At 37.9% G+C, this 20,273-nt stretch overlaps 2 protein-coding genes across 5 annotated transcripts; both read right to left on the bottom strand.

Annotated features, from left to right (window-relative positions):
* Positions 1–2,684: 2,684 nt before the first annotated feature.
* Positions 2,685–10,380, bottom strand: golm1 (golgi membrane protein 1). 3 transcript variants are annotated; one of them, XM_054610805.1, is made up of 11 exons: positions 10,158–10,380; positions 8,878–9,019; positions 7,927–8,106; positions 7,678–7,732; positions 7,471–7,573; positions 7,135–7,258; positions 6,582–6,744; positions 6,169–6,417; positions 5,912–6,079; positions 5,572–5,670; positions 2,685–4,802 (listed from the first exon to the last, which is right to left on the bottom strand). In XM_054610805.1, exons 2-10 carry the CDS (start codon positions 9,004–9,006, stop codon positions 5,573–5,575), a joined length of 1,269 nt encoding a protein of 422 aa, XP_054466780.1. In that variant the 5' UTR covers positions 9,007–9,019; positions 10,158–10,380; the 3' UTR covers positions 2,685–4,802; position 5,572. The 3 variants fall into 3 exon arrangements, with proteins under 3 accessions (XP_054466780.1, XP_054466782.1, XP_054466781.1); XM_054610807.1 differs by having other exon boundaries at positions 6,196–6,417; XM_054610806.1 differs by lacking the exon at positions 10,158–10,380 and adding an exon at positions 9,783–9,849.
* Positions 10,381–10,853: 473 nt separating this feature from the next.
* Positions 10,854–18,958, bottom strand: LOC129101256 (G-protein coupled receptor-associated protein LMBRD2B-like). Of its 2 annotated transcripts, none has more exons than XM_054610991.1 (18): positions 18,884–18,958; positions 17,649–17,866; positions 17,283–17,392; positions 16,058–16,156; positions 15,767–15,934; positions 15,453–15,663; positions 15,227–15,301; positions 15,034–15,138; positions 14,753–14,936; positions 13,803–13,984; positions 13,485–13,618; positions 13,188–13,293; positions 12,966–13,063; positions 12,731–12,834; positions 12,360–12,406; positions 12,098–12,206; positions 11,770–11,863; positions 10,854–11,657 (listed from the first exon to the last, which is right to left on the bottom strand). In XM_054610991.1, the coding sequence occupies exons 2-18, from the start codon at positions 17,820–17,822 to the stop codon at positions 11,594–11,596; spliced, it is 2,064 nt and encodes a 687-aa protein (XP_054466966.1). In that variant the 5' UTR covers positions 17,823–17,866; positions 18,884–18,958; the 3' UTR covers positions 10,854–11,593. The 2 variants fall into 2 exon arrangements, with proteins under 2 accessions (XP_054466966.1, XP_054466967.1); XM_054610992.1 differs by having other exon boundaries at positions 17,649–17,823; positions 18,884–18,932.
* Between the last annotated feature and the right edge of the window lie 1,315 nt (positions 18,959–20,273).

Below are 20,273 nucleotides of genomic sequence, written 5' to 3'. Positions count from 1 at the left end.
AGAAAGAAAGCCCACTGGGCTTATTCGAAGCCTCCACCTATATAATATTAAAAAAACTAAATCACAATACAATACCGAATACAAAAAGAAAATACATATGGTATGAAATACTGTTGAAAAAGCATTTTTACAAGATATGATTTATAATAATACATTATAAACAACAAGAAAACAAAGAGAAAATGCAATGAGTCAAGATGTGAATGAGTATGAGTGTGTGTGTGTGTGTGTGTGTGTGTGTGTGTGTGTGTGTGTGTGTGTGTGTGTGTGTAAGTTCATATGTGTGCATTTATGTGGGTGTGAGAATAAGCCGGGTTTGATTTTGATTAAGGGGATTTGGGTTTGTACCCCTGCATTTACTCCTACACAAAAGTAATGCTACAAGTCCCTATGAATGCAACAACTACAGATTAAAAATACAAACTGAAACATGGAATACATATAATACATACGGAAAGAAATTACAAAAAAGGGGTAAGGTTGTCTTTTAAGCATCTTTTAAAACTTTTAATAGACGAACATTTTTTTGTGTGAAAAGCCATTCCATAATTTGGTTCCCCTAAATCTTATCGAAAATTGACCTCTAGAAGTAAATAATTTAGGAAGATGAAGATCTAAAGATTGACGAGTTGAATAAGAATGAACCTGTGAATTTGCTTTGAAGAAGGTCTTGAAATGTTCAGGAATATTTCCTTCACCTAAAAGAATCTTATAAATAAAAACACAAATTTGAAAAATATTGATGTCATATATAGTAAGAATCTGAAGTTTCTGAAATAGAGGAGCAGATGGGGTGTGTGACTCCGATCGTGTAGCAATCCTAACAAAACGTTTCTGAAGGACCAGACTGAATTACAGTATGAAAGATATGGATAAATCATACTGTAATAAAGAATAAGGAGACAGTTTGCATCGACAAGATGGCTAACCCTTCTAATTATTCCAGTAGATTTATTTATTTTCCTACTAACCCACTCAATATGCTCCCTCCAACTCAAACTCTCATCAACAATAACTCCCAGGAATTTTGTAGAAGACACCTGAGGCATTTCAACAGACTCAATTTTAATTTTAGTTAAATCCTTAGAGTATGATTTTTTACCACTGAAAATAATAAAGTTAGATTTTTCAATATTCAAAGATAATTTATTTAAACTGAACCATGTAGCATAGGTAATTAAACCAGCATTAGCTTCCATAATTAGTGAGTTTCAATTTGAATGAGAGAGAACTAGGGTTGTGTCATCTGCAAACATTATCGGAGAAAGGCTTTTTGAGACATTAGACAAATCATTAATATATTTAAAACAAGAAATCATGAAAGTGACTGCTATTTTCAAAAACAGAATCAAGTATCTTTGTATTGCTCGGCGTTATGTCTTGTTTATAGAGATAGATACAGAGTTTGAAGAAAGCAAAACCCCAAAACATTTTTCAGTTTCTCTCTTGAGTTTTCCCTCTTTTGTTTCTTTCCATCTGTTCTCTGTTGGGCTTTCTTTCTTTCAACCTCTCTTTTTACCACTTGAATAAGTGCTTGGACCACCAACATCTGACACTTAGAAACAAGTGTATACCACATAAAACGATTAAAAAATTGCAATACTAAGTATTATGAGCATTCGGACACAAGTGGTTTACCAAACGGATCTGCAAGACCAGAGGGGTTAAATCATCATTTTGACTATTATATTGTATTCTGAGTAATTTTATTCTGTTCATTGTTTTCAAATATTCTAATGCTTTCTTTGTCAGAAAAACTTTGACACTAAATAAGCCTTCCTTGCATTTGTACAACCATACATGTAATTTACCTGTTTCAAAGTTTTAATCACAATTAATGGTTGCACCAAAAAATAAATCCCACATGAAACAAATTCTTGATAGTGGTAATAAAACATTTTTTATTCTCTATCATCAATAAAACCTATGATCATTTAAACCTTTCACACATTTTTTTTTCCACATTCTAGAATGAAATACAATTTTTTTTAAAAATCAAACAAATGAAATCAACAACAAAAAAAGTTAATCAAATTTATAAAAATCAAAAAAACAATTTCTCTCCAGGTACACAGACACAGAAAAAGGTACTTTTTACATAAAGGGGTAGTCAAAGCTCTCTGACGAAACCAAGCAGTAGTTTTGCAGTGTCAGACACAACAGTCAACAAAACCAATAACAGCAACTTTGCAAATAAAATGACATAATAAAGATCTATAACCATATTTATCCTGAAAGACTGACCAAAGAGGAGACAAAAAAGCAGACAAAAGACACTTTGACATTAATGAGTTTTAGCTTCGTTAGTTTAAACGAGTGCTGATGTGCAACTGGTTTAAACCCTCCCTGTGTCATCAGCACTTAAATCCTATATTTGTATGGTTACTTAGAAACATGATGGCCAGGTCCAGAATCAAAACATAATCAAGATATAAATAAAAATAAGTTAACAAAATTGACACTACTTCAGGTGTGAAATTTACTTTGAGATTTCAGACCATGATATGAACGCTTCCTGGAAAAAGTTTGTCATCATAAACCACAATTCCTTCAATTTGTGTTCGTCAAAGGAAAAGGTCTTCATGAGGATCAAGCAGTCGACAGGTTCATATATATTCTGTATTTTCATCTTGAAGCTAATAAATGTCATTATTAAGATAAAACCAGGGTTTTTTTTATGGCTGAACTTTTACATCATAAGGGAAACTCTCTTAGTCTTGTGATTTTTATCATTGTAGATATTTTGCAAGAATTCAGCACATGTCAGACAACTCAGATCTTTACTTGTATATTAAGTAGGGTCTGTGGGATTTAATGATGCCTGGCAGCCATAATTGTAATGAGAAACGTAAGAAGCCGAGCAGCTCCAGCCTGAGCTTGAAACAGTGCTGTTGAAGATGTTGGAAATAGCACATGATTCAGGAACAGACTGTTGATGATAAGTCAAAGCATTATGGAAATGATGGCATTTAAAACAACAACATTTTGAGTAACTGTGGGTATTCAGTTAGTTCGGGGAAAAAAGCATCTGTCCTGTATATAACACGAGGCAACAAAAGATCCCGCCACAAAATTGACTACCTTCTTGTCATTTCTAAAGCCTGATATTACTCTGTGTCTACGCTCACCCACACAATTTCCAGTCTAGTGCAGCTCTATTTGAACAGACTAAAACCCTTCAGCACAGCGACAAAGTAGTTCACATCTGCTGGATTGCAGGAACCCTACAGCACAACACAATGTTCCTGCTTCATGGAAATGTCCTCTCTACAAAATATACAGTCCATTCAAACCAGCAGACCAGAAGCAGTATCCACAAAGAATAGTTCCAAAATCCGTAAGCATGAACCACGGCTCCACAATCAACCTCCAAAGTGTCAGAAGCAACTGACTGGAGGGGGAAATTGGTGTAGGCCATTTCAATAAGGCATGCGTCAAAACAAGAGATTTTGGACCCCCTAATATCATCCAGGAGTTCCAAACTATCCCCTTCATTATTATAGAAAACTGTTCTTCTGTCTTACCGATCCCAAATGTTGAGCATAGCTCACATTCAACATTGTCACACTGTTGATTACAGCTGAGAAGAAAAGACCTGCTGCCAATAAAACGCTTCAGAAATGATTGCTCATTGATCAAAATGTCAAGTTACAGCAATTATCATATAGTATGTTTAAAACCTGACAGTTAGTAGTCAGCATATCATCCAGAAGGTGACATTGCCTGTTTGTTATGTGGCATGTCTATTAAGCCAATCTTACTTTTCACAGCATCTTTGGCTACATGGGAATCAAAAAAAACTTCTGTTTTCATTGTCCACACTTGGACTCAGCAGTCTAAAAAGAATTTCAGCCCAATTGCTTAATTTTCTGCAGTAATGGAAGGCCTCACTTGCGTTCACTGACAGACATTTTGGAGAGCAAAATGTCCTGACCATTGACACAAAGCCAGTATCCTTTCTATGAGCGACTGTGTAAAAGAGGAACTTAAGGCTTAGTTTAAGATACTGTTGAGCCTGTGCTGCAGAGCTTTGTCATCGCAATCACTTAGATGATTTGCACTTACTACAGTAATTCACACCTCATAACCCGATGAGGCTGTGCACATTATCCTCACTTATATTTCAAATGTAAGATACAGTCATTACGGAGTGAACATAAACAAACATCTAGTCACATAATCAAAATCAACTGATTTCCAGGGACGCTGAAATGTTCATTTTTTGCAAGCCAACTGGTGTCAAGTCTTGAGATGTCTTAAGTTGCGTTTAAGAAATACTAGAACTAAATAGGAGATGGTACTTGGAAGTACCGAGTACTTCCATATCACCTAAACATACTGAAATAAATATGACCACAGTCACCACCATAAAAGCACCGTGGGGTTTCATTTTTACAGTGAAATGCATGTGAATGGACAACATGAGCGTTCAAGCTTGGCTGACATTTGCATATTTCAGACGTTTTTCGTGGCTCCTTCAGCATATTGTGAGTTGAACATGGAGTGGTAAATATTCTAACTCTAATACAGAAAACATTTAATCAAATTAAATGCACAGAAATCAATTAAGATTAGAAAAATAAAAAAAACATTTCAGGAAGCAAATGCTTTTTAAAATCAACTGTCATAACTCTTACATAGATAACCATCTGGGTTTGTTTTGTGTTCAAACACACAGTGGGGGGCTGTTAATGCAGCCCCCCACTGTGTGTTTGGGGGGCTGCATTAACCTGTATAGTGCTGAGGGGTAGGGATGTCCTGCTTCCTTTTGTGGTGTGCAGGCTCCTTGTCCAACTCCAGCTCTGTAAGAAAAAAAAGAAATCAACATTGTGTTAATTACTCAAGCATAACTGTGTTTATATTTTCTACTGTTGGGACTTCACCATGTGGTTGAAACCAAGATAGAGGCGGACGGCTGAGTCCCGCTCAGTGTTGTGTGAATCATAACTGTTCTGCTTGTTGCCGCGGTGAAAGTGTTGTTCCACGCTGCTGTGCTTTGTTGTGTTAAAATCCACCACCGCAAGTAAAGTTGGTAAACTGTGCTTTAATAGTTAAAGGAGCATTGCGGCGGCTGCAGAGCCTGAATATTAAATGCAATTGAATGCATTGTTCGTGCAAAAAAAAAAAATGACCAATGTCCAAAAGTTAAAGCTGTGTTAATTATAAAGTCAGCTGAACTGGAGAATCTGAAATCTGAAACCAGATTTATTTCCTGGTACCAGTTAATTTCCTTAATTCTATTCACCAAGGAAAATAGGAACAATAAAAGCACACTTATCATTATGTAGTGTCCACACCATACCTGTGCTCGCTATACAGAAATAGGATTTATCTTTGGACAAGGTTGTGTTTCAAACCTCTGACAGTAGCCGTTTAACTGAACCTAGAGAGCGACAGCCCCACGATGATTGATAAACAACTGTCAATCTACTCGGAGATCAGCTTCAGCTGCAATTAAAGTGTGTGACTTGTTGAATAATTATTTTTATTGTACTGTTATAACATAAAAAACAAGAAAGCGAGTGTCTGTCAGTGAGGAACTCATCTGTGTGTGTGTGTTTTAGTGTGTACCTTAGATTTGAGCAAGCTCAGCTTGTTTGTCTGCTTCAAACTCGCCTTCGTTCTCATCGTCTCCGTTATAGTCAGCCAGCTCCTCCTCCATGTCCTTGTCTATCAGCAAGTACAACGTGGTAATCAACACAAAATACACACAAATCCCTTTTTAGCACAGTGCATCTTTTTTCTTAATCTTTATCAGTTAATAACTATCCCTCACTCACTGGTCTTCAAAGTCAACTGCACTTTGATTAACTCCAAAGTTGAGACTGAGGATGTACTCACTCGCTCATGCTCTCTCTCTTTACACAAACACACACATTTTCAGGGTTTAATTCTATTAAGACACACATACCTATATTTTGAGCACGTTTACTCTGCTGTTGTTTCTCCAAATCGACGTCACTCAAATCAACTTGCTCGTCTGCATCATACTCTTCTGGCTCCGCAAGTTTGTGTCCAATAGGAGTCTCATCTGCTTTCTCCCGGCCAATCAACATGCCTTCCATCCCAGGGTCTGCCTCTGGAGACATGACAAAATTGTTGTTTATGTCCTTTAAAATGTCACCTCTTCACTGAGAATGTCTGAATAGAAATAACAAAGTAGTTTACTGCTTTCAGTGGACGGTGGCCCTCTACCTTCTGTCTGAGCGCCCTCCTCATGAGCATCCATCACCTCCATGTCTTTGTCTTCGGTCAGGTTATTCTTCATAGGTTCCTTGGTCTCTGCCTCACCCTCCTCTGTTTCAACAGCTCCCTCTGGTGGGAGCAAAATGTCCTGCTTGACTGCAGCAGCTGAGGGAGCAGACTGGGACTCTACTTTGGAGATGTCCCTCCCTGGAGACGGGTCTACTGGGGCATCTGTGAGGGTGTACAGTTGTTACGCAAATCTACACAAGTCTACTTAAAGTCACACAAAATGCATTGGATGCACATACATATACATAAACATCAGTGTCATTGCATGCGTTTAGGAGTTAAATTTCAGTTTAGAAGACTGGCACCAGAACATCGCTTTCTGTCACCTTGTCTGTCCACAATGATCTCATTTGTCAGTAGTTCGGGTGGATCATTTCCTTTGGGCTGAGAGGGGCTTGGTGTGTGGCTTACAACAGTTACTGTCTTCACCGCATCATCCCTAGTCATGACTGGTCCGCCCTCTCCCGCTGCTCCATCCACAGCGTTTTCCTGCCGAGGAGCAAACATCATATACCACATTCCTTTACGTCAGCAAAGCGTAACATGTAAGGAGCGGCAACGCCAGTTAATGCTATTAGATCTTTTTTTTTTTCTACATGGACATGAGCCCCATTTGTACACTTGCATGTAAACAGACGACAGAGAATGGCTTTGTACAGACTCAGAATTATTAATTGATGAGTTGCTGTATTACAAATAAACACAAAACATATGCGTTTTCAACGCAGTGCAATGTTGTGTAAATGACAAAATGGCGTTCCCAGAGTACACTGGTAACAATGAACCAAGGATCAGAAGTGGATCAGGCTTTATATAACCAATACTTGGTTATACATGGTTTATATCCTTCCACATGGTTCAAACAGGAAACCAGCGTACCTGTGGGGAGACGCCTGAAGGAGAGATGAGCTTCTCCATTTTCTTCTGAACTTCAAGTTTAGCAGCGGCCACTCTCTCATCACACAACTCCTTCTGGGACAGGACCTGAGACTGACAATGAGTCCTACACAGACATACACGCATATAGATGTTAACCATGAATGACAGAGACCAATTCTCGGTATTGAGGCAATTAATAAAGCTGAGCTAATGATTGTGGTTATTGTCAATTATTTATTTCAAGAGGGCTGCGATTAACTTAAATGTTAATTAATCTTGATCTCCTTTCAAACAGACCTGTATGAATATAAACTATTTAAGGAATCTTTTTCTTACATGTCATAAGTGAGTTTGTTGTTGAGGGTTTTGATGTTGCCCTGGCAACTCTGCAGCTCCTTCTGAAGCTTTCCCAGGTCATCATTTAGCTGATTTAACTGACCTACAGTACAGACACAAAAAAGACATTAAGAGGCACATAAGAAAACTCTACTCTGTTGAATGCTAACGCGATGCAATTTTTGAGAAATAGAGGTTTAGAGTTGCCTTTGAGTTCCTGTATGGTTTTGGTACTGGAGGAAATGTTCTGTTGCAGTGTGCCCTTAAAAATAAAAAACACAAAAACTATCAATATTCACAGTTGCTTGACAGTTTTTTTTATTCCTTTGATTAATGTGTGAGTTTAGAGTGAACCACAACAGTTAGCAAAGTCCAGGCCCCAAAATTTCTCTCTCTCAATAGTTTATAGACAATACTTTAAAGGTACGATTTCCCCCCCCATTGCATTTTTGTTACCTTTTCTTGGCTGCAGGTGTTCTGAGATCCTTCCAGCTGTCTCTTAAAGAGGCTTTCTATGTGGCTGATCTGCTCCTTTTGTCTCTGGATCTCTTCCTGACACTCATTCTTCTTTATCTCCGCTACTCCTCGCTCTGCTGCTCCACGTCGCACCTGGCCTTCCAACTCATACAGCTTAGTCTGTATCACACACCCAAAAACAAAAGATAATGACATAGTTAATGAAAAAAAACAATCTGACTGTGCAGTAAAAAAAATTGAAACACCGGGTATTCACAGACTTATAGAAACTCAGATCATGATGCCTATATAATGACCACTAGCTGGGATTTGGGAGTTTCTTCCTTATGCCACTTATAACAAGACAAAATGCAACATTTGCACAAAAGGTTTCTAAAGAAACAGTACCAATATTTGGTTTAAAATGATTTTCCTGATCGACAATGCATATACGCAACACCGATAAAGTTATGTGCTAATAGTGACTTGCATTAAAGGATGTGGTTTGAAATTGTGGGGGGAAAAAAACTTAAACCTTAAAAAATATTAAAGAGGAACTGATAGAGCATTTCTAACTTCTGCAGTAGAGAATAATGCATTGGTGTTACAAAATTGCCCCATCAAAGTCAGTTAATATTAACCACCGGTTTCATCATTATACGGCATGTGAACTGTAAACACGTACTTTACGTTAAGGAAAGTGTTAGAAGCTAGAAACTGACATTGCAATATCTATTCTGAGATAAAATATTAATTGATAAGTAAAGATTTGCACCAATAGTTGTATAAGTATATTCATTGTATAAAACATGCTGTGTCCTCTCTCGAGTAGAAGGTAGTCAATAAATAACTTGAGGTTTAACAGCAGTTTTTTTAAAAAGCGGTATTTGTACTATACACCATGGTTAGAAAACCACTCAAGCACACACAAGCACGTATAAACGAACCCACCTGTAGCTCCAGGTTGCGGGAGCTTGACACCCAGTAGTTGAAGCCCAGAACCAGGATACAGGCAATGAGAGCGCCAATCATTAGAGGGGGGGACCTTCCTCCACGACGACCGTTTCCCAGACCTCCCATGGCTGTCTACAAACTGGACAAACACAAACCACAGCCAGGGTCAGCACACTTCCCATGAAATGTGTAATTGCATGTTTTAAAAAAAGTAATTTCTGTTGGAGACCCCTGAATTACATCTACTATTTCAAAATGTTCAGCCAACATGAGGCTAGCTGTTGCTGTGACATGGTAAAAGGTCATTAAAGGAGTCTGCAGGGGTTTTGGTTGTGCAGGTTGCTTACAGACATGTTCAAAGCTCACTGCCAAGCGTGAAAGTTGCTTCTGATTGTATCAAGCTAATGTCACAACACCAAATATTTTCCTGGTGTACACAGAATACAGGAAATATTATCTCTTCATATAGACAAATCATTTTTTTGCCATTTTCTTTAAAGATACTATATACTTGCATCTTTGTTTTTAAATGCACAATGTTAAGACCACATTAATGACACACACATGTGCATTGTGTTGCTTAACACTCAACACTATGTAGCAGAAAAAAAAGATCTGTTTGCTCAAATGCCTGAAGGAGACCTGAAAGTACACATTAACAGGATATGGTCAATGGCTCATTGGTGCTAAAATACAATATGTATCCTCATGCTTGGGCTCCTCCCACCATGCAAATACAGGCAAGACCCATGTGCAAATAACTGTGAGAAAGTGTATAATCTACTTGGTACTTTGGCTACATTATGCAGATTTAGCACAGACTTAAAACACAAACAGACACCATAGCACAATCACAAATCAAACACAATACAGCATGTATACTCATGCACAAGGGAGTCCACCTCAGCTGAAGATGACAAATAAGCAGTGGGAAGATGAGAACATTACGAGTACGCTACCACATCACAGCACAGGCCTGATAGCAGGTTATAACGCCACCCTGGACGTCTAAGGTAACGTTATAACCTGAGCTGAGCTCCACACTGCTAACAATCAACAGCTAAGGTTAGCCGAGAAGGAACTGAGGTCAGAGATGAGCTAGCGTCAGTGGGAACAGCCATCACACGTAGGCTAGCAGCTTACAGACAACTCACGTTTGTAATCAAATGCATAATAATGAAAATAGAAATAAAGACATAGAAGACGAATGAACTAACGCTAAGCAGACTCTGTTTCACTATTTAGGTCAAGAGATAAAGCTGGCGTCGTTAGCATACCTTGTCCCCAGTTGACGTTTGCTTTGGTGAGGTTAGCTGTGAGCTAACGCTGACAACAACAACAACAACCTACTAAATACCCGAAAGACTCGAGAGTCGCAACACAGAGTAAATGTTGAGCTCAGTATCTGGAGTGATACTTAGTCATATATTTGACAATCTGTCCGCGTTTCTCAGGCAAGTATATGCGCGTTACCGCTAGGCTGCTAGCTCGTACCCATTACTGCCAAACAAACAGCAGAGTGCCTCTGTGCTGTGTCCGGGACCGTCAGGTGCTGCCTCTGCTTGCTGTAGGAAAATAGAGTTTTGGGTCATTTCGCTGGAACCTTAAAAAAAAAAGAAATGTATCCCCATACATTTACTATACAGTTTGCTTCGGTACGATTGGCTTTTAGAGTAAAATAACAGTATGGCATTCATTTTGCAGTCGATTTTTTAAACTGTTCAGCTTGTCGACCACCGATCACAAAGTTGTGTAGTTTACGAAGAGCTTTAGAAGGCAGCACGGGCACTGTCCAACACAGGTTCTTCTGTAAAGTCATGTTAAAATGCAAATTTAAATCATCAAAAATACAATAAATAATCATTTTACTTTTCATTTAGTCTTACCTGCACTTAAAATAAATATAATTTTTGAGACATTAACACTTCTTTTTATAATATCAAACAGCTGAGGATCTTAAAATACTTTATTATAATAATAATAATACATTTTATTTGGTGACGCCTTTAATGGCCCTCAAGGTCACCTTACAGCATATCAAATCAGTGGTAAAGCACAATAAACACAAACGTTGTGTGCTGGTGCATCAAATTTAAGTTGTTCATCATTGAATGAAGATTGCAAAAATGGGTAAAATAATGATGTTTTTATGCATTTTGGTAGACACAGATAAACAAAACATTCACATCCTTACAGAACATAATTGACAGTAGACTGTAATACAAACAAAAACAGTGATGTCTTTCCAAACACAAAATATTCAACATGAATATTGTTAGGCTGTTGATATCGTCCCTTTGAGTAAATAAATCAGTTTTCATTTTTATTGTTTTCACAGCTTGCAAATATTTTTCTTAAAAAGGAACCTGTGTGGTAAAATACTCAGACAATAATACATTTACTTATCCTAAATCACTGCAGGTGTGTAACTGTGCCATTCATCTCTTTTATCCATCAATCTACGCTACTGCTTGACAGTAAATATCAAAACTACATTCAAAAGGGTTTGGCTTTGCACACACAGGTTAATCACAGTTAGTGCTCTCTTTCAGTGAATAATGATGGAAACTGATGGTATCTTCCTCTTTATTTCCTGAGATACTGTATAATCCTTTGCGTTCAGACTTTTCTCAAGAAGATGAGCATTTTTTGTCTTTTTTTCAGTTCCAGCTTGTACTAACTTTTTTTGCTCTCCTTCCATGCCTCCAGTGTATCAAACATCGTCAAAGAAGCCTGTCTCAGAAGGTGACAGAGAACGGTAACGTCCTCCTTTGGATCTACAGTGTCAGACACGGAGAGACAGAGCATGTGATTAAGGAAGCCTGTTTGATTGTTACTCATCTCCAATTAAACACTTTGTTCAATTTATTTAGCAAAAAATAAACAAACCTTCTGTTTGGTGAACCTTCATCACTGGAGTTATCTCGCAGTAAGGATCTCCTCTGCTCCTCCTCCTCTCCATCCCTTCTGGTGAATGTGATAACTGAGAAAGACAGAGAGCAATGTCATCACTGTGTACTGTAAGCAGGCACACCGCTTGATAAATATGAGTGAAAGTTTAGTGGCAAACTATCCAGTAACAAAGCAAAATACAAAAATGCATCAAATATGGAATCAAGCTGTTGGAATCACCTTATGTCATATTACATTACAGTAGCTGTGAGAAACACAAGAAATGTTATTTTCCATTGTTATACTAGCTTTCTTTAATTCCTACCACTATTATTGATCCCGGTGACAGGGCTGCTCTGGTCATCATTCAACTCTGTGTAACCAGCTCTGGTTCGCCCAGTAGTCCCATGGACTCCATACCGCTCCCTCCAGGCCTGAAACAAAAAACAAAACAGGCCAATAAATACCTGGCAACACTTAACACAAACTAATAGAACCAGCAAACCAACAAACTGGGAGAGTTTTCTTGGCTTCTAAGAAATTATATATTATAAAACAAATTATTTGACAGAATAAACATTTCTTACCCATCTTCGATTTTCTCCATCCTCAGCCTTCTGTCTTTTTCTTCTTTCTACAAAAGAAGAAATTGTCGTGCATTTTGTTGAAAAGCAGTGAGCACTAATTTCCTTGAAACAGTGAAGTCTTGACGACTTTCACAATTACAACAACAACTTGTTGTATGTGAACTGTGAACTGAGGTATAAGAAATAAACAGTAAAAGTAAAATAGTTATCCATAACCTGCCTGATCTAATAACTAATATGTTTACTCGATTCAACAGAGGGAGAAATAATTAATCGAGTCTGCAATACTGTGGCTCCAAAAAAATTATTAAAGCAATACTTTAAGCAGAAACATCAGAAATGGTTCAAGACTGAATTTGTGATTAAGGTACCTCTTCTGATGAGTTCCTTGCCTTCATCCACCAGGTCAGAGGTCAAGTGGTCGTCAGTGATGTACTGATGGAAGCCGAGGAGATTCAAACAGCGAGAGCCCAGGCTACAAACACAGACACACCAAAAACGATTTATCATCTATGAGCTAATGCATATAACCAAAACTACACATGAATGCAGTATTTATATTAAATTGATGAAAATAGTGTTTGTTGTTAGTGGTTATTGGCTTACCTATAAAAAGTGGCAAAGCAGAGCAGCAATACCAGCATGGGATAGTAGATGTAGAAGCCATCAGATATGAAATATAGCACACGCATAGAGCCCATGATCTGACAGAGGGAAATAAAGAGGGACATTGCATCACACCAATTGGTTAGAACGCAAATATATTTAGACATTCCTGTCTTTGTCAGTATGAATGTGTTGTTATGTGCATGTTTGCATGGGACCCACAGAGGTGTAGGATGTCTGTATTCTGTCCTGGTGTGATATGGCTGAGTCCATGTGAATCAGGCCCAGAAAGTTAAGGCATAAAGGAGGGGTCAGACGGCAAAACAACCTGAGAGTGAAAAAACAAAGAAGAGCAACACATCACATATCACAATACAGGAGAAAAACACAATGTGAGAAGAACCGGACTGAACTGTGTGCTGTTCACTGAAACAGATGCTGGAGTTTGTGCTGATGTCTCTAGGGCCTATTGAGTGAAATAAATATATTTTATTATGACTTTTATTATGAGGAACATACATGCCGCTGAACTGCAGGCTGTAAGCATCAGTCTGGTGATGTGGCACCAGGTAGTAGTAGTTGAAGACTCGTATCCTGAACACTGTGGAGTAGACACAGACACACAGGAAGAGGATACTGACGAAGCACACCATCTGGTGGAGAGAAACAAAACATTTAGGACATGAGGCAGTTAGCTAGTTAAATATAGTGTTGGATAGATAAGATATTGCAGGCCATAGTCAAGGTGTGTCTTTGTTTACGTTGAGTGTGTGTTCCTGCTTAGTGAAGCTTGGGTTTGTTGTGCATTTCTGTATGCCTCACTCAATATATGCCCACCTCGATACAAATGTAGTTGTATTGTTTTTCAGCCAGCTGAACAAAGACAGCGAAGAGGGAGAGGACTGGGTGTGTGCTGAAGAAGGTGCACTCGGACCAAACAACTGCTGCTGAGATGAGACACAGGAGAACTGCCAGCAGCCTGTAGAAACACTGCCTGAACACACACTCCCAGTACCACTCTGAGACAGACACACACACACACACACACACACACACACACACACACACACACACACACACACACACACACACACACACACACACACACACACACACACACACACACACACACACACACACACACACACACACACACACACGAGTTTAGCAGTTATTTTCAAGGGAGTGACACCAAATAACTGAAGTAGGGACATTATTCAGTTCTTCTTATTATTATTATTAAACAAATCAGAATGTGCAAAAACAGTAAAACTTCAGCTCAGGTCTTACAGAATAAAGGCCATCAAATTTAAGAAAAACCTCTTTCTAAGAATATACTCTGTAGTTCTAAAAGTAGCATAGATATTGGCGGCCTCAAGATGAAATGTGCTGGAGCTGGTTTAAAAAGTAACTGATTTCAACCTTTCGTCATCAGAGAATAGAGTGCACCTTTCTATTCAAACAGGCAGTTAAGGGCATTTATCTGGCAAACCGGGTCTGAATTAATTCTAATTAAAAGGGCCAAAATTTAAAAAAAAGAAGCATTCAGGATCCCAAGGTACCACTGTTGATGAGAATTTTGACCAGTCTTGGAAAATATATTCCAAAAAAGTCAAAGAAACACTAGCAGGCTATTAAAAAAATCAATCTCTAAGTTTATCTCTGAATTAAATTAGGCCTCACAAAATGTAAATACTAATCAGAAGTAGGTACCTAAATGAAGTAGTTCACAAACTGTCCTTGCTTTCAATCTGTAAATTTGAGATTTAGGTCCTGACTGAACTCACCCACAGTAGGAGTGTAGATGAACCGATGGATCCAGCCGCGTTCCTGGGTTGACTCTGAGCTGTGGATGAACTGTCGGACTGGGCTGCTCAGACTTTTAGCTACATCTTCTAAATGAACGGCCTCATCTAACAAGATAGACCACTGAACCTGAGTCTGACTGTGTCTCTGCACTGCAGAGATTACCTGAAACACACAAATAATTCACATTCACTACATGCACCAACATATTTTGGCACTGTTATCTCAAAAACCATAGTGCAATCTTTAACAAAATTATTACTTTTTTATGCAGATTAATCAAGCCTCTTTTGGTGGTAGGGACATTCTGCTCACCACAAGCGCTCTCCACATTTCTTCCCATCTCTTCTTTGTACTCAGTGGGACACTGAAATGAGATGAGGCTCAGATGAAGACTGTCCCACAGTGTGTAAACACTGTAAATGCAACAACAAACATACTCATGTATTTCTCACCTTTGTAATTATAGTGTCCACACACTTTCTGAGACAGTGGTTGTACCTGACTGATTCATGGACGCCTGCCACCTCCTGATAATGAGAAAAATGTTTGTTTTTGTAACGTAAGAAAAACTAAATTCAGATTTTTAAACAGGCAAAGACAGTTGAAACACTTTCAGATTTAGCACCTGCTGGAATATTTTAATACTTTTACTGCACAGAATTGTACAAAGAATCTCACCTCCATAACATCTGCCAGGTCCTCTTCCACCGACGCCTTTTCAGTAGCCATTTTCGATGCCTTGAAGTAAGTCTTGGCCAGCAGGTAACCATGGGAAGATAACAGCCAATAAGAGCGCGGGATCTCCACCAGGCCATAGCCTAGCAAGAGCACCAGAAGGAAGAGGCCCCAGGTGTTGGCGGCTGTGATGCCGATGGTCTGGAGCTCTCTCCTGCACAAGAATAACCAATAAATCAATGACATCAAACCACTACAGAAGAACTTAAGTCCACAAGTCATCTCATGTTTCCTAAACTGAGGCACTTATGTCTTACCATGTGAGTTGCCACTGTGGGTGCGCGGCAACATAGATGAGCAGAGAGATGAAAATAAGGAGGTAAGTGCCATAATAGATAGCATTTTCAATGAGAGCTGTTTTAATCTTTCCAACTCTGGAGAAAGCTGCCGACCGCGCATAAGACTGCATGAAAGGCAACAGCAGCCTGAAGACACACACAGAAGACTGAGTCAATACACCGAAACACAATCAAGTTCAGTACAATAGGTGGAAGACACAGCAGTTGTAGTTGTTATTCGAGTAATGACTGAGTTTGTGAGTATCTTACCAAGTAAGAAACTGGGACGTCCAGTATACAACTCTCCAGAACACTGGTAGGATTCCATCTGGTATATAACTCCATGGCTCCTCACAAACCTTTGGTATTCTGTAGCACATACACACATAAAATAATGTGAACATACATGTCTACACTGTCTACAGTGTTTTGATACTAACACTTTGTTAGTAAAAGTTCATATCCTACAATTAGTTTCTGAATTACTGAAATAAACTCTTCATTGGGACGTATTATCAAATAAAACTGAGTAGACGCTGTTTATGGAAAGACATGTTGCTGCTGAATATTATAAATGTAATTTGAATTTTGTAAACACCATGAATAGAATTTTTCATTCGACTTCATGTGATTCGGTTGGAAGTAGACTTCTCGGACTTGACTGTATTGAAACTTGGACAAATTATACCAATAATACATCTACAAATAAGAGATAAGCGAGGCAACATGAACCAGCCCTTAAAAGTAATATTGTAAACTACCTGTTGGAAGTCTAAAACCTTAGAAAATGTTATCAAACCCAGTGTGGAAACCCAGTTTGAATTATTTTGATCTTCAAATTTTTGACAACATCATAGAATCAAGCCCATTTCAAATGCAATGCTAAGAAAGAAGAATTAGTTTCTGTAATTTCAAGCAATGAACCGTGTGAGAGATCAACAAATCAACCTTTAATGAACACACTGTCTACTGTCCAAACAATGTGCAGCTTGGATGTTGATAACATATCAAAAGACAAGCAATGTTGAAATAATATTTGTTTTCATACTTTTACTTAGCCAAAATAGGGCTGCGTGATTATTCAATATGAAAATTGATTTCTTTCAATGGAATCATACACAATTACGCTGTCCAAGCTGATAATAATAAGCACATTGTAACTCAAATTACTCCGAAATTTTGATAATTTTCCTCAAAAGCTCTTAATTAATGAGAAAATACTCAGGGCTTTTTATTTGTCAAATATTTAATTCACACAAGAGTATACAAATCATTTATATAGACTGTTTATTAATTGAATTACCAGTAAATATGCTGTTTAGTGATATATATTTTGATTGAGATATGAAATGACTTATATTATGATAGAAGATTTTGTACATAATGCCCATCCGTAAGCCAAAAAGAATATACATATTGTGCATCATGTTGGTAGGAATACATTACCTTGAAATGAGCAAACTGTGCCAGAAAAATGACACGTTATCTCATTTACCTGACAGCTGGATTAACAGAGGAGTTGTCGTCTGTCTGATTATTGCGTCTCGTTGAAGTTACAGGTGTAGGGTGGTTAGTATTGTCAAGAATACACTGCTTGTAGATGGTCTAAAAGAGGAGCAGAGTTTACACAGTCAGCTCCATGTCGAAGCCTATTCATCACATTACACTGGTTTAGGTTAGACACCGGAGGCCAGATAAATAAACACACAGAGCTCAACCTCACTCAGACACAGATTGTTCTCATAAACACAAACAAACTCAAATCCGTTTTTCATCCTGAGGAAATCCAAGCAACCATGGTAACCGAGGCAGAAAGACCTCACGTTGACACACACTTCAAACCGCTGCAATGGCTTCATACCGTGCTGACGTCGAGCGGCAGGATGAAGACGATGAGGAAGCAGAGGTACCAGGACAGCAGCGTCCCCAGGAGGACCATCCGCTGCTGCCTCCGCAGATCTCCATAGCGCTGGAGGAGGTAGAGGGCCAAGAGGAAGACAACTACCACCACAACAGCCAGCGCAGCACCGCTCATACTGATGAATGAAGAGACAGACGTCAAGGACTCATGATGACACGCTGGAGGTGGGGAGAGATACACAGAGACAAACTGATTGGATATCAACTCCTATCTGGTGGATATGAGGTAGAAACAGTATGACCTGAAACATAAAGTCTACATGATACATGTATGGGTCAAGGGGATGAGGTAGGAGAGAGCAAGGGGAAATGAAAGAACATATGAAGAAAACATTTAAAATTAAAGAGAAGACAGATACAACGAGAAATGAAAGGACCATCACAGTGGTTTTACATGTTTTAGCCCATTTACTACAAATCACATGTACTTTCCATTAAATCTAATGATTGTACAGATAATGCTCTTATGTTTTAACATATTGTTTTTATTGGTGTAGACCTTTCATTAATATGTGAAAATCTCTTAGCAGACTTGTGTAACCTTATAATGTAATGAAGTGCAATTTGTGTGACTGTAACTTTGACAACAACTGATGCAGATTTGATGTTCACTGTGGTAAATTCCAATGCTGAAACGAGTGTTAATATTTTTTCATTAGAAGAAATGAATGGATCAAAGAGTGCCTGGAATGATCAGAGATCTATAATCCACAAGCTTAAAACTTTATGGTATGCTTGTGACAATGGTACATACATTTTTTTTTTTATAATTTGTATTTATAAAAAGGGTATGCTTTGCATTTTTACTAGTAGTTTGACTTTGAAACAATGAAATCATACAGCGTTGCCTGACAGTGTTTTATACTTTGATTTAAAATGTTCCAACAAAAATCGGATTTTTATTATTGTAGGCTACTTGTATCACGTTTATTTTTCAATCAGCCATGTAAAATATACTCTATTGTTACAACCAAGAGCTGAACTGTGTTGACTGTTTTTACTATTTCTGTCATCCAGCCACTGCGGTCATGTTTAAATCCTGAACAAGCAACAACAAAGCAGGACCCGGCTGGAGCCATAGAGCGGTCTGTGGTCTGGGATTGTTGATCATCGCTTCATAATCAATCGGTCCGCAGACATTCTGTTAATTAATGAATCACAAGAAGTGATTCTTACCTTTGAAGCTTGTACAATAATGACCGGTCTGGATGTAGTGTCACGATGTGTTCCTGAGACGTGAAGTCCCACAAACGTACACAACCTTTGGAACTACATTACGTAACGGTCAAACATCATACGCTCTCTTCTGACGCAGCAGGGAGTTCTGGGTAATGTAGGCCAGCAATGGGACTGTCTCAAACAGGAAACCAGGCATTCGGACCGTCACTGCCAAAGTGGTCCGACAGCCAAACAGGTACTGTGACATAGTAACCCACCAACCCACATTTCAACAGTGGTAGAAAGTACATAGAGTAGCAGTCAAAAGTTTGAACACACCTTCTCATTCAACTACTTTGAAGAATCTAAAATATAATTGACAATAAAAACACTGTGCAATAATAGTTAATATAGTTTTTTTTTCTGTCTGTAAATATTATATTTCAGTTATTGTGTTTTTCTACTGTTTTTATTGCTTATTTATAATACTTGTTTTTTTATTTTATTTTTATTTTTTTATTTTCATTTTTATTTTTATCTTGTCTTTCTTTACTATGTCTCTTGTGTGCACTTTAACTCTATGCTGCTGTAAGCCTGCAAATTTCCCCGCTGCGGGACTAATAAAGGATTATCTTATCTTATCTTATCTTATCTTATATTCTGGTTTGTTGAGCATTTGTTTGTTTACCACATAATTCCATATGTGTTCACTTCATGGTTTGGATGTCTTCAATATTAATCTACAATGTAGAAAAAAATAAAAAATAAAAATAAAGAAAAACAATTGAATGAGAAGATGTGTCCGAAACTTTATAACACTACTTCAATTGAACTACAATTTTACTTCACTACATCTATTTGATAATTTAGGTTACTTTCCAAATTCAGCTTAATGGTACTAAGTATAAACAGAAAATAAACTATGATCTATTATATATAAATGAGACTTTATTGATCCCTGTGGTGAAATTCACAAGCTACCCAGCAGTGTAGAGAGTAATATTTAGAAAATATATGTTAATGACATATATTCGCAAGTACTTCTTCCACCACTGCATTTAAATATGGCAGAATGTATGTACAACCACAGTTGTATTTTCATATATATGCAGAATATATAGAAAATATATGTTTATGTAAAAAGAAAATACTCCACATACAGAAATATATTGTGGAGATAATATAGACCTACAAGATGTTCCTTGAGCTTCAACACATAGCAAAACTTTTATTCTTACTCTGTACATTTTTATATAACTCTCAAAAATGTTTAGAGGGTTTTCTGGCAGATTTGATCACATCATATTTTATTGCAATGTTACATTTAATTGTTTCTCATCGTCCTGCACATTGTGAATTGTGACACTACATAATTATGCAGAAAGTTTTTCAGAATTATAATGTTTTA

The sequence above is a fragment of the Anoplopoma fimbria genome, chromosome 13, assembly GCF_027596085.1.
Source record: "Anoplopoma fimbria isolate UVic2021 breed Golden Eagle Sablefish chromosome 13, Afim_UVic_2022, whole genome shotgun sequence".
Lineage (NCBI taxonomy): Eukaryota > Metazoa > Chordata > Actinopteri > Perciformes > Anoplopomatidae > Anoplopoma > Anoplopoma fimbria.
Note: the sequence above shows the minus strand (reverse complement) of the source record. Positions and strands in the feature narration are given on the sequence as shown.

What these genes read in the sequence shown, in the direction of transcription:
- LOC129101256 (XM_054610991.1), bottom strand. Translation starts at nt 17,822, where the DNA reads ATGAGCGGTGCTGCGCTGGCTGTTGTGGTGGTAGTTGTCTTCCTCTTG. An exon ending in TGCTTTGCCACTTTTTATAG is followed by an intron (nt 12,835 to 12,965) that starts GTAAGCCAATAA and finishes CTGTGTTTGTAG; the next exon opens with CCTGGGCTCTCGCTGTTTGA. An exon ending in GAAGGTTCACCAAACAGAAG is followed by an intron (nt 11,658 to 11,769) that starts GTTTGTTTATTT and finishes CTGACACTGTAG; the next exon opens with ATCCAAAGGAGGACGTTACC.
- golm1 (XM_054610805.1), bottom strand. Translation starts at nt 9,006, where the DNA reads ATGGGAGGTCTGGGAAACGGTCGTCGTGGAGGAAGGTCCCCCCCTCTA. An exon ending in ACACCTGCAGCCAAGAAAAG is followed by an intron (nt 7,733 to 7,926) that starts GTAACAAAAATG and finishes TTTATTTTTAAG; the next exon opens with GGCACACTGCAACAGAACAT. An exon ending in AACCATACAGGAACTCAAAG is followed by an intron (nt 7,574 to 7,677) that starts GCAACTCTAAAC and finishes TCTGTACTGTAG; the next exon opens with GTCAGTTAAATCAGCTAAAT.